The 13,113-nt window shown below is 36.5% G+C and overlaps 1 protein-coding gene across 1 annotated transcript; it reads left to right on the top strand.

The window, feature by feature from the left end:
• The first annotated feature begins 547 nt into the window (after window positions 1-547).
• On the top strand, window positions 548-1,311 carry LOC108915973 (prostatic spermine-binding protein-like). The gene is made up of 2 exons (XM_023456611.1): window positions 548-980; window positions 1,106-1,311. Exons 1-2 carry the CDS (start codon window positions 548-550, stop codon window positions 1,309-1,311), a joined length of 639 nt encoding a protein of 212 aa, XP_023312379.1.
• The last annotated feature ends 11,802 nt before the right edge of the window (window positions 1,312-13,113 follow it).

Here is a 13,113-nt window from a genome sequence, read left to right as displayed (position 1 = left end):
GCCCTGTTTTCGAGATACATACATATAACTTTTCCTACTTTTTTATTGAAATCTTTTCATGGAAAGTTATATAGTTAACCATTTTGGAAGTTTATACTGGATGTTGCATAAATTGATCTACATTAAAAATGAACCCAAAATAAAATGGCGGCAGACCAAATATTTTTTTACCCTTTTTACCTTTTTCTACTTTCTTTGGTAGTTCATTGATGAAAAATTGTGCATTTACTAACACAATGCTTTTTTGATAATTTTTATACTGAATGTTCCAACAAAATTGTTCCAGGTCAGAATTGCAGGTGTTCATATTCTTTTTATTTCATTATATACTTTATTTTTTGAGGTGTTTTGATGAACAATTTTATAAGATGTTTCTGAAGCTTTACAATATACTGCATGTTCTATAAAATTGATCCAGGACAAACCCCGTGGATCATCATATTTCGTTTAATATCATATTTATTTCTTCTACTTTATTTAGGAAAACCTATTCATGAAAAAATTTTTATATGCTAATCAGATGCCATTTTAAAATTTTCTATACAGAATGTTTCACAAAATCGACCGACATTTGAATGGTTATAATAATGTAGATGATGGTAATGTAGCTGATGGCGATGTAGACGATAGTGATGTAGATGATGGTGGTGTAGATGATGGTTACGTGGATGATGGTGGCGTAGATGATGGTGGCGTAGATGATGGTGGCGTAGATGATGGTAATGTAGATGATGGCGGTGTAGATGATGATGGTGTAGATGTTGGTGATGTAGATGATGGTGATATAGATGTTGCTGTAATAGATGATGGCGATGTAGATGATGGTGATGAAGACGATGCCGATGTAGGTGATGGTGATGTAGATGATAGAAATGTAGATAATGTAGATGATGGCGATGTAGATGATGGTGATGTTGATGATGGTGCTGTAAATTATGATGTAGATAATGACGATGTAGATAATGGCGATGTAGATGATGGTGGTGTAGATGATGGCGATGTAGATTATGGTGATGTAGATAATGGTGATGTAGGTGATGGCGACGTAGATGATGGTGATGTATACGAAGGCGATTTAGATGTGATGTTGATGATGGCAATGTAGATTATGGTGATATAAATGATGTAGATGATGGTGATGTAGATAATGGAGATGTAAATGATGGTGCTGTAGATTATAGTGATGTAGATGATGATGCTGTAGATGATGGTGATCGCAGAGCTCGTAGCGCGGCCCAAGGGCCGAAGGCCCGAGAGAAACGTCAAGTCGGCTTCGCCGACTTGCTTATATTTCTAGTCCTTATATATTAAAAGCTGTAGGTTGCTTTCGTTCCCACACTCGGCCACGAAAAGAGACGACTTGCCATATCAAAGGCTTTCCTCGCGAGCCGCGAAGCGGCGAGCCGAGGGATCCGAAGGGTCCTTCGGTCCTTCCTTTATCCCAAGGTCGTATTCTGAACGCAATCTGTTCGCGCCTTTTATGTGAAATTTCCACTTTAAAAAGAGTTCACCGAAAATTGACATTTTTCGGTGCGAGAGAGATACCCGAAGTATATTCGATATTTAGACGGAGATGGAAACCAACGTCAGAGAAGACGTCAAACATAAATTTTGTCATTTGATGCGTTTTTCCGACCAATCGGGCTTCGGTGAGTCGTTATTTTAAAGATGCTACAATTTTCTGTTTACATTCGCGGAGACCTACGGTTACAAATAGCCCGCTCCACCCAGCGTTAGATCGCCGTAGCTCATTTTGTAAACTTGCGACTGCGAAGTCGAAAGTCCGGGGTTCGAAATACGGGCGAGTCGCATTTTTTCTTTTTTTTAAATGTTATATATTATTTACCTACAGAAAATGCAACACCGAGTGCCGAAGACCCGAGAAAAAGGTCAACTTGCCTACCTTTCTAGTACTATAAAATATAGAGCGCCCTATTAAAACAATGCCAGTAATGTTATAGGTCTATCAAACATGGCTCAAAAAAATAGAAAATATTGCAGAAAAGTGACAATTTCCTGTTTCAGCTATTTATTAAAATTTGACTGGAAAAAAAAATATGAATTTTGTTCCATCATTTTGGGACACAGTATATATGTATACGGGATGTCCCGGAACTTGATACAAAAAAGTCAAAGTAATTCTCAAGTGAAATTGAATAGAGGAAGAAAGGCGAGGAGGCTAGGAAAAGGGATTCTGATTCTGAAAGGTGCCCGTAGTAATTTGACGTGAGTCAACCTCCTACACTTTCACCTCCCCAACCTGACGTAAGGCAGATTCAGAACAATAGATTTGTGCTCTTTAACGTAGTGTTCTTTACTTCTACTAACTCTTTTATTAGAGAAGAGAGCTGTCAGTAAATTATTGAAAATGTGGAACGGGAAGTTTGTCTACCCAATGGCCAAGTCATCTTGTGACGTATTACCGTAACGATTTACAGTGTCTATCCAAATACACCCATATATCGTAAAAGGTCTGAATGAGGACTTAATTTTGGAAATGGATGGGTTGACCCAAGAAGAAGCTACCATTGACATTCCCCTACATGGATTATATTTTGGCAAATTAATACGAAAAGTGATTTATTGGAAAACAAGAGCCGCCGCTTTATTAACAGAAGACCGGTGAGACTGACGGGACAGAATGTCTGAATGAAACAGGGAGCGATAAGAGGCCGTGTTGAGTGATTTTGCTGTGGTTTTTAAACAGAAGCTGCACCGGCCACAAACCAAACTTGTAGTTCACAAAATTAGGCTTAAGGATAACAAGCCTTTTCATATTCGAAGATATCAATATTCATCAGAATTCATTGAACTTGTGACTAAAGCTGATGGAACCCCGAGGTTATGTGTTGATTATCGACAGCTTAATCAGATAATGGAGGATGAGGTAGCTCAATTGCCAGTAGTAAGAGATATTTTGAGAGGAATAGGCACGGCAAGAATATTCAGCTTGTTGAACTTATGTTGCGAAACAGGCAAGTCCCCATGGACATAGGGAGTCGACTGCTTTCACTACGCCGGAGGGGGAGGCGTCTTATGACGACATTTCAAGTTGATGACTGAAGCATTAGAGGGATTCATCAACGACTTTGTATATGTGTATCTGGACGACATAATAATTTACTCGCATATACCAGAAGAATATGTCCAACATCTTCTCCGACTGTTAGAACGGCTGCAAATGCACGGGTTGAGATGTGCGCTAAGGTTACCGCTTACAATAATGTCGCACTTTCCTACTCTGAAGACACAAAAGGAGCTACAATGCTTTCTAGGGATGGCTAATTGGATACGGGATTATGTCCCCGATTTCGCCATTTTGACCGCCCCTTTGACAGATCTGATTGGGAAATCCCCGTTCAAATACACATTAACCACTGAAGTGCTGTTAAAGAAGCACCTGGAACATTCCTATACGACGATGTAATTAACGCCCAAAATCAAAGTTCGGAATATCGAGCGACATATTCGCGATGGCACCATCTCAGGGTAGGAGAAGAGAGGGCAACCGAAAATTGGCAGTGAATGATTGCCGAGTTGAATTTAATTTGGTACACCCACAATGGAAGGAAACAATTGGTAATACCTTTAGACCTATAGCAATGAGTTAAATATCAGTACCATGACTACGACTACGGGACACCCGGGTCGAGAAGAAACAATAAACGCCGTCACGGAATTGTATTATTGGCCAGCCGTGCGGAAACAAAACAAACGAGCACTGCCTTATTTGTGCATCATCTAAAAAAGGAGGAACAGTACAGGGACTTTATTCTTGAATTATAGGGAGTAGAAGGAACGGGAGAAAGGGGGCGTGCCTCTACTAAAACTCATTAATCGATATTCTTGAATGGTGTTCCATTGAGTAATGATAGAAGAATTGTTCCCTATTTTTTCTACTGATAATTTCGGGGGAACGGGCAGGGATTATTAAACCTAACTCTATATTTTTTAACATGTTTCACAAATTACGAATTCCGCAATCTGTCTGTAATACCGCTAGTTACTGTTTTGTGGTGACATCCTTCGAGAAATTTGAGGAAAATTTGTGTTTACTTGGAGGATTCTACAATACACGAATAAAACAATAATAGAATAAAATGGATCTGTCTAATACACTAATAAAATATATGTAAGTTCTTCCTAGTTAGCCCTCATTTTCTCTCTAGTGCAGCTACATACATTTGTTTTTTACCCTCAATACAATTTATTAGAAGTCATTTTGTTTAGAACTTAATGGATTTAGCTTGGGTTTTTTATTAATTTCCATTTTCTTTCCTTTTTAGACTGCACCTGATAGACCACGGGCCCACGTACAAAGAAAAAAATGATTACCAGCAAGCTGTAACTTTGCGTGCAGCTTAAGTTTGACGAGTCTCCCAAGATTTGACTACCAGGAAAATTCAACAGTGGTAAGTTTTCTCGTGATTTTCAGGAAAACATGTCAATCTGGCATAAACATGGAATGTTATGACCAGCACTTTTTTTTTAAGTTTAAATGAAAGATATATTTTTCTTAAACCCCCCAAAAAATTTGTCCGACAAAAATGTTGGTATTTTGAGTTTGTCCTCCACCCCAAATATGTTGATTTGGTGACATTATGGTTGGTGACAACCAGCAAGCTGATTTTTCTGGGAGGGTTTGGTAATAAGATTTGAAATGAAAGTATCTTATTGTCCGACAAAATTCTTGAGAAGTTTTTGCAGTCCGACACCCCGAAGACGTCGACTTAACGACAACATGGTTAAACTTAAAAAAAAGTGCTGGGGATATCATTCCATGTTTATGCCAGATTGACATGTTTTCCTGAAAAGCACGGGAAAACTTACCACTGTTGAATTTTCCTCGTACTTAAATCTTGGGAGATTCGCCAAACTTAAGCTGCACGCAAAGTTACAGCTTGCTGGTAATCATTTTTTTCTTTGTACGTGGGCCCGTGGACTATGACACTGATAGACAAATAACAATAACTTTAAATAAAGTAGCACTTATTTCATGAGTAGTTCATCACTAGTTTTCATTTTACCGCCTATTTAGTGCTTTCTAATTGGTCGGTACATTTGACAACATTGTTCCTTGTTCTTCACTTTCATGGTTCGATCTCTTTGTGTCGAGAATACAGTATGAATTTTCTGATAGAACAGTAGTAGAGCGAAATGAGGGAACGTTTCCCAGGGAGCATTCTATTCTCTCACCGTCAAGAATCGAACTCCAGGACCGGACACCATTACGACCGCACCCACCGAAAAGACCCTAGTAAACTATTAGTTTAGACATAATGGGGCCATATCCAGTTACCAGGCGATAAAAATCCATATTTAATTATTATAACCGATCTCTGTACTAAGTGGACTGAAACAAAGGCGGTGCTGGAGATGTGAACCCAAAATGTCTTAACCTTTTTAGAGGAGGTCTTCCAACGCTGAGATTACCAGAAGGAGGTGATCACGGACAATGCCTCCGTGTTCCGGAACACCGCATGGGACAGATTCCACGAACGATATAGCATTCGACAATATACTACTCCCATATACCATCACCGCTCCAATCCCGTGGAGCGCCGAAATCAAGAGATTGAAAAATTATTACGAATCCATTTGCAAGGGAAGTCACCAGCCTTGTGGGACCAAGTTAACGGAGAAATATTATTTGCTCGTCAACAGCTCGTCAACAGAGAGAGCGGAAAATGAGGCAACGTCAGACAGTTTTTAATCGGAGTTTATTTTTATCCACGGAATGCTCCAGTAAAGTTTCAACTCAATGAGGAAGTTTTGGTCAGAAACTTTCCTAGAACCCAAAAAGCTCTAGGGACCTGGTCGAGACCATACCGAGTTAATCGGATCATTGGGGAAGGAGTATACAAGATTGATCGAAACGGGGCCAAATATCATCAATATGTTGATAATATTAGGCCATGGAGAAGAGACCCAGAGTTCGTGTTACTTGACGTAGATCCCATGAGTACCACTGCTAGGTACGATCAAGAAAAGCGGGAGCAGGGAATTCCGTCTCCTCGACGAAAATGAGTACCAATTGTCGGGTTATACCCGTAAAGTAGTTGTAATTGTATATTGTTAGCCTGAATTTGTCTCGCCCAAAAAATTAATTCAGACTTCGTGGGTCTGCCCCTTGTTACTAAGAAAATCGCGAGAAATTGAAGGGAAGGGGAGAAAGGAGAGGAGGTTAGGAAAAGGGATTCTGATTCTTAAAGGTATCAATAGTAATTTGACGTAAGTCAACCTCCTACACTTTCACCTGCCCAACCTGGCGTAAGACAGATTCAGTAATACTTACCTGTATTACACGTTCAGAACAATAGAGTTTTGTGTTCTTTAGCGTAGTGTTCTTTCTTATACTCTTTAATCAATAGTGAGCGAGTGTCTGGTCCTGGAAAGAGCCCATTACCGTCCGCGACCAGGAAGCATTACCCCCTATGATGTCCCTAGATGAATCCCCTTTCCTGGGGTTCGCGAAAAACTCCCACGACGAGGGAACGCCGACCGCGGTTCGCAATATGTTGTATGAGTGAAGAAGTGTGGAATCAAATATAATTTTTTTATAAAAATATTCCTACATTTCCTTGTACGGGAGTAAAAGTAACTTGGGTATTTAAAGTAAAACAATCATTTGTTTCCGTTTCTATTTTAGAATATACTTTTTGTTATGAATTTTTATTAACTGCCGCCTAAAATTGATATTGAAAGTTACAAAATTCTTTTAAAACTTGAGTCGGTGGATTGAAATTCATGAAACTTCTTCAAATTATTTTGTTGGACCTGTTGAAGTAAAAAGTATTAACACAAAAAAATGTTTACAATTAATTACTGAGACTGTCTCAGATATTGATAAAGAAATTGCACATACCGTTGATAATAATTGTCGAATTGGATCCAATGAAAAGAAAATGTTTTATTCTTTATTAGATAAATACAAAGCTATTTTTTCTGATGTACCGGGTCGCACAAATAAATATGAACACGAAATTAAATTAAAAGTTGATAAAGTATTTTGTTTGAAACAATATACTATTCCATTAGCGCACAAAGCCGTTAAAAAAGTTAAGGTTACTGGAAGAATGGGGCGTGATTCGATATATTTCTCCTATAATGGTCACTTTGAAAAAAGATAACACCATTCGTATATGTTTAGTCTCATAGACCAATAGAAGAAATTATACGTTTTGTGAAAAATGTCAAGTATATGTCCTTTTGTGATTTTTCATGCGGATATTGGCAAATTCCTTTAACATCAACATCTCAAACCTTACCATTCGGACTAGCTATGAGTGTAAGTACACAGTAGTTTACAAAAAATTTTTGGTACCTGCTGAATATGATTCATTTTTAACCACTTATGTAGATGACTTACTAATTACTTCTAGCAATTTTGAGGAGCACATGGAAGTAGTTTTTAACCGCTTAAGTGAATCAGGCTTTACCTTAAAATTTTAAAAATGCCCATTTTGTCGTGAAGTAATTCCTTATTTAGGATACATATTAAATTCAAATGGAAACAGACCGGATCCCGATCGCATTCAGGCTTTAACCGATTATATTCCACCGAAAAAGGTAAAACATTTGCAAAAATTTTTAGGATTTGCTAACTCTGACGGGTCATTTTGTAAAAATTTTTCGGCCATTGTACGAGTAGCTCCCCTAACTGTATTTTTAAGAAAAAAAAACGCCTTGGAAATGGGGGTGATAAAGAACAGCAAAGCTGTGAAAAAATCAAAAATATACTTCTAAAAAATACCTTACTGTACCCTCTTAGAGATGACTTGCCGTATTATTTAGAAATATATGATTGTGATACAGCTTTAGGCTGTCATTTGTTTCAAATAGACGAGTCAAAAAGACATCTAGCTTATTATTAGATCGCGATGTAATATACTCAGTTAATGAAAAAGAAGCTCTCTGTCTAGTATAGGCTCTTACTAAATTGAGAATATTTTTATTAGACCGCAAAACAATCTATACGGACAATAATGCATTAACTTGCCATCTATTTTTTCCGCAGATTTCCCGATATGCGTTGTCCATTTAAGATTATGACTTTGAGTTAAAGCAGGGTGCTAAAAATATGATAATTGATGCTTTGTCCAGATATTCTGGAGTTCGACCTCCAGAACCAGGGGGTAAGTTTTTTAAAGTTTCCTCCAGAAATTTAGTCATTATTTAAAAAAAACTTAGGGATATTATTAATAAACTTCCGCAAAACCAAGAACTTCAGAGACGGTTTGTGCTCCACAATAAGCAGTTATATATTCGCCAAAGTAATGAAGAATTTTGTGTATTGTGCATACCAAAATCAATTACCTTAAAACTTGTGCATGCTTATCAATGTATATTTGGTCACTTTGGATCCTATAAAATGTGGCGCTCTTTAAGATATGAAGTTTGGTGGAATAACATGTATAAAGACGTTAAAAAAATCGTAAGCGCTGTTGTGAGATTTATCAAAAAGCTACTTAAATGTACCACCTTACCAAATCCAGAATTATGTTCTATTTTTCCGTCTACAAAAAATGAACTATTGGCACTAGATTTATATGGCCCTTTACCAAATATTTTGGGAGTTTCTTATATATTGGTATTATTAGACGTTTTAACTAAATATGTAACTTTTTACGCCTTAAAAAAGCAGCGATTCGAACATGTCTTCATCGATTGGTTAAAGACTATTTTGGGTAAAGTAAAAAATGTTCTAAGTGATCACGGAATTCAATTCACCGTTAAACTTTGGAAACAAACTCTGAATGACTTGGGGGTTAAAGTAATATATTCATCAATTCGGAGGCCTCAGTAATCCATCCAAAAGGGTGATGTGAGAATTAGGTTGCCTCTGTAGAACTTATTGTCATGATCACTTTTATGTTTTGGCACAGTGGTTAACACACATGGAGTGATTTATATGATCATATAGGAATACTTTATTTCTTATTAAACATCTAATATCCTTACAAAATGGTTATCTGATACAAACTACAAAGACAACGACTGAACTATACTAAACAGAACACCGAACACCAATCAAAATGGTGCCAACCGCCAACACAAAATGCAAATCTATACATGACAGCCGCCCTCAATTTAACACTTTTAACAGATAACTTAACCCAATAAAGTTATTAGTTTGTTAAATTGCGGAAAACTGAGACCCTTTGTAAATAAATCTGCTTGTTGTTTTCTTGATTCAATATAGCTTAACTTTACCATCTTTCTTTGAATGATATCTTGTACAAACTTCAGTCTTACATCTATGTGTTTAAGTCTAGTATCGGATCTGTTTTCTTCCGCTATAAAAATAACACCTTGATTGTCTTCGAATATTTCACTAGGTAGGACAGTTTTTGAATCAAAACCTAAGTCACATAAGAGTTTCTGTATCCAAAGTGTTTCCTTAATAGCACTACTTAAGGCGATGTATTCAGCTTCACATGAGGAAAGCGCAACACAGTTTTGTTTACGTGTTCCCCAGATTATACAGTTTCCAAAAACTTTGATAACGAACCCTGTAGTTGACTTCCTCGTGTTAATGTCACTGGCCCAGTCCGAGTCACAAGATGTCTTTAAAACTGAATCGGATCCTGCTTTAAACACTAGCTTTAAATCTCTAGTTTTCTTTAAATAACGTAAGATTTGCTTCAAATGTACCCAACATTGTTCATTAGGTTGGGATTGAAAACGACTAAAATATGATACTGCATAACAAATATCTGCTCGTGTCGTTACAGTTAGATACGTAAGGCATCCCACCAACTCACGATATGGTTTATACTCTATTTCCACTAACTGATCACTTTTTAACTTTAAATTCGGTTCAATGGGCATAGATTTCGGTTTACAATCTGACTTTTGAATCTGTTAACAGTCTATCAATAAAATTAGTCTGACTAAGCTTTAAAACACGATTTTGAAATTCTCTTTCTACATGAATTCCAAGAAAGAAAGTAACTTCACCTAAGTCTTTCATCGAAAATACCTTTGATAGTGATTTCTTTAAACTGTCCATTTCACTCTCATTATCACCGATAAGCAAAAGATCGTCAACATAAACAATCATGTACATAACACTGTTCGGAGTAATCCTTGTAAACAAACATTTATCGGCTTCTGCAATAGAGAATTTTTTTTGAATGAGTAAATTTGAAAAGACATCTGTACCATTCTCTTCAGGATTGTTTTAAGCCGTAAATAGTCTTTTTCAATTCACACACCTTTTGTCCGATTTCATAACCAATAGGTTGTTTTATAAAAATTGTTTCTGTTAGAGTACCATTTAAGAAAGCGGACTTAAAGTCCATTTGGTGAATGTGATATTGTTTTTCATTTGCAACTGACAACAATGTTCTTAAAGTAGCCAATTTTGATACAGGCGAATAAGTCTTATTAAAGTCAAGCCCTTTTGTTTGCGAGCACCCTTTAGCAACCAACCTTGCACGATATTGAACAACGTGTCCTAAATTATTGCGTTTCACAGAAAACACCCACTTACAGTTAATTGCTTTACGACCCACAGGCAAATCTACCAACGTCCAAGTGTTATTCTTAGAAAGTGCGCTTATCTCTTCATCCATTGCTTTCTTCCATTTTTCCTTATCAGGATGTACGTCAAGTTGGTAAATATTGTCAGGTATTTCAGGATCGGTAAACATCTCAGCATTCAATGCAAAGGCTAAATAATTGTCTTCTTCACTGTCACTGAAATTAGTAACAAAATCTTTCTGCCATGAAGGCTGTTGAATAATTCGTCTGTTTCTAAGTTCATTTTCTGCTCTATCTGGTTTTTCGTTCTCAGATACTTCTCCTTTCTCTTTATTTACAAAATTGTCTACCACACCTAACTTATCACTGGTCTCTTCATTTTCCATGTAGGAAACTTCATTATATTTATCACCTGGTTCTTTCTCATTAAAAACAACATTCTTGCACTAATAATTTCATTACTTGAAGGATTCCATAATCTATATCCATTTTTAGTATAGCCTACAAAAATTAGCTTTTCCGATTTCACATCTAGTTTAAGCCTCTTATTGTCAGGAATGTGGTTATATGCAGTTGATCCAAAAACACGAAAATTCGTGCAATCTGGTTTGACACCGTACCATAGCTCTGCTGGTGTAATATTTTTCTCACAGTGCAACGAATTGCTTGGTAACCTGTTCATTATATATGCCGCTGTTCTCACAGCGCCCCAAAGGGTCTTTGGTACACCACTATCAGCAATCGTCGATCTTGCCTTCTCGACTAGTGATCTGTTAAACCTTTCACTGACTCCATTTTGTTGAGGACAATACGGAATCGTGTATTCTAATTTTATTCCCTTTTCTTGACAGAAAGCCACACATTCATTAGAGCAATATTCTCCACCATTGTCCATTCTTATACGTGAAATTTTAAATTGAAAGTGGGTCTCTGCAGCTTCTTTATATTGCTTAAAATATTTAAACACCTCACTTTTATATTCCAGGAGATAAACAACAACAAAATGGGTATAATCGTCTATAAAACTACAATAATATCTATAACCATCAAAAGTCGCGGGGTTTAAAGGTCCACCCACATCAGAGTGTATGAGTTCTAGAGGTCTTCGAGATCTAGGCATCTGAACCGTAGGATATGGTAATCGGCTCTGTTTACCCATGACACAAGGTTCACAAAAATCTAGTTCTCTGTCACCAATTTTTGGCAACCCATTAACAATGTTATTATCAATCAAATTTAGTAACGTGTTCCTGCAAGCATGACCAAATCTCCGGTGCCACAACATCAAGTTATTTTTCTCAGAACGAGCCACATTTATATCATCGACACATTTGGTTTTAATTAAATATGGTAAATTTATAACGTAAAGTTTACGACTTCTGCATACTTCTAGAATTATTTCCTTCTGTCTTGTAATAATGGCCTTTTCCTCTTGAAACGTTACCGAAAGACCCTTATCTTGAAGTTTTCCAACGCTCAACAAATTATACTTTAAATTTGGCACAAACAAAACTTCAGTAACATTGATTAACTTGTTGTTATATTCAATTTTGACATTACCCTTCTTCGTTGCTAGTACACACTCATTTCTTTTTGCTATTGCTATATTTATTGGCTTGTCTAAGGGTTTCAGTTCATAAAAGTAAACTTCATTGTTTACCATGTGTTCGGAAGCACCAGAATCTAAAAGCCATCTAATATATCTACTTCATTTTTCCTCTGGTAGATCTCCTACTCCAAAACATATCTCTTCTTCTTCTGCATTACACACATTGGACTGACGATACTGATTACTTGTGGACGGATGTGGATGAGTTTGACCGCCGTTTTCCCTACGATGCTGAACAAACTTTCCACTAAAACGAGGTTGAGTAAACTGTGATGGTGTTTGTTTTTCTCTGTTGAAATTAGGTTTACTCCTACACTGGCTACGTTTATGACCCATTTTTCCACAGTTATGGCATTTAAAACTAAGTTCCGATTTCTGGGTAAGCTGTTTGTCATAATTACTGTCTTTGTGAAAACTGTTTTAGGAGTGAAGGAGTGGTGCATACTTTAAATAAAAACCATTGATAAGATTGATAAGACTTCCCAAAACCCTTACATTACACATAAGCTAAAGTTGAAAAAATGTATCCACTAGTTTAGTACTTAAAATAGTGTGTGAATACTAAATAATTAATAGTTAATAACTTAGGATAGGTACTAAAATATACCCTTCTATCATTTTACATTACTACTTAAAAAATATTAATTCTTAAACAAATTTGAAGACTTAGAATCAAAACTTTACTACAATTAATAAAAAAAAATTACCTTGTGAATTTGGAGAATGAGCACGAAGAGAAGCCATACTAGGTTGCCTACTAGGTCCCCGACTAATTCTAGATCCTCTTCTTTCATGAAGATGTTTATTTTCTTTAAATAGCGACACATTCATTAGCCTTGGATTAGGTGTGTTAAATATTGTCCTAGTCTCTCTCCATCTGGCCCTGTATAGAAATTATATAAAATATTTACTTCTCTGTATTAAAGAAAGTTATATTATTAAATAAATAAATCATTATCATTAGATACTGAAGGTAGATATTTGTTATTTGTTACCCTTTTTACAATTAGAATATTTTA

The sequence above is a fragment of the Anoplophora glabripennis genome, unplaced genomic scaffold (genome assembly GCF_000390285.2).
Source record: "Anoplophora glabripennis isolate ALB-LARVAE unplaced genomic scaffold, Agla_2.0 scaffold1937, whole genome shotgun sequence".
In the NCBI taxonomy this organism is placed as follows: Eukaryota; Metazoa; Arthropoda; class Insecta; order Coleoptera; family Cerambycidae; genus Anoplophora; species Anoplophora glabripennis.
Note: the sequence above shows the minus strand (reverse complement) of the source record. Positions and strands in the feature narration are given on the sequence as shown.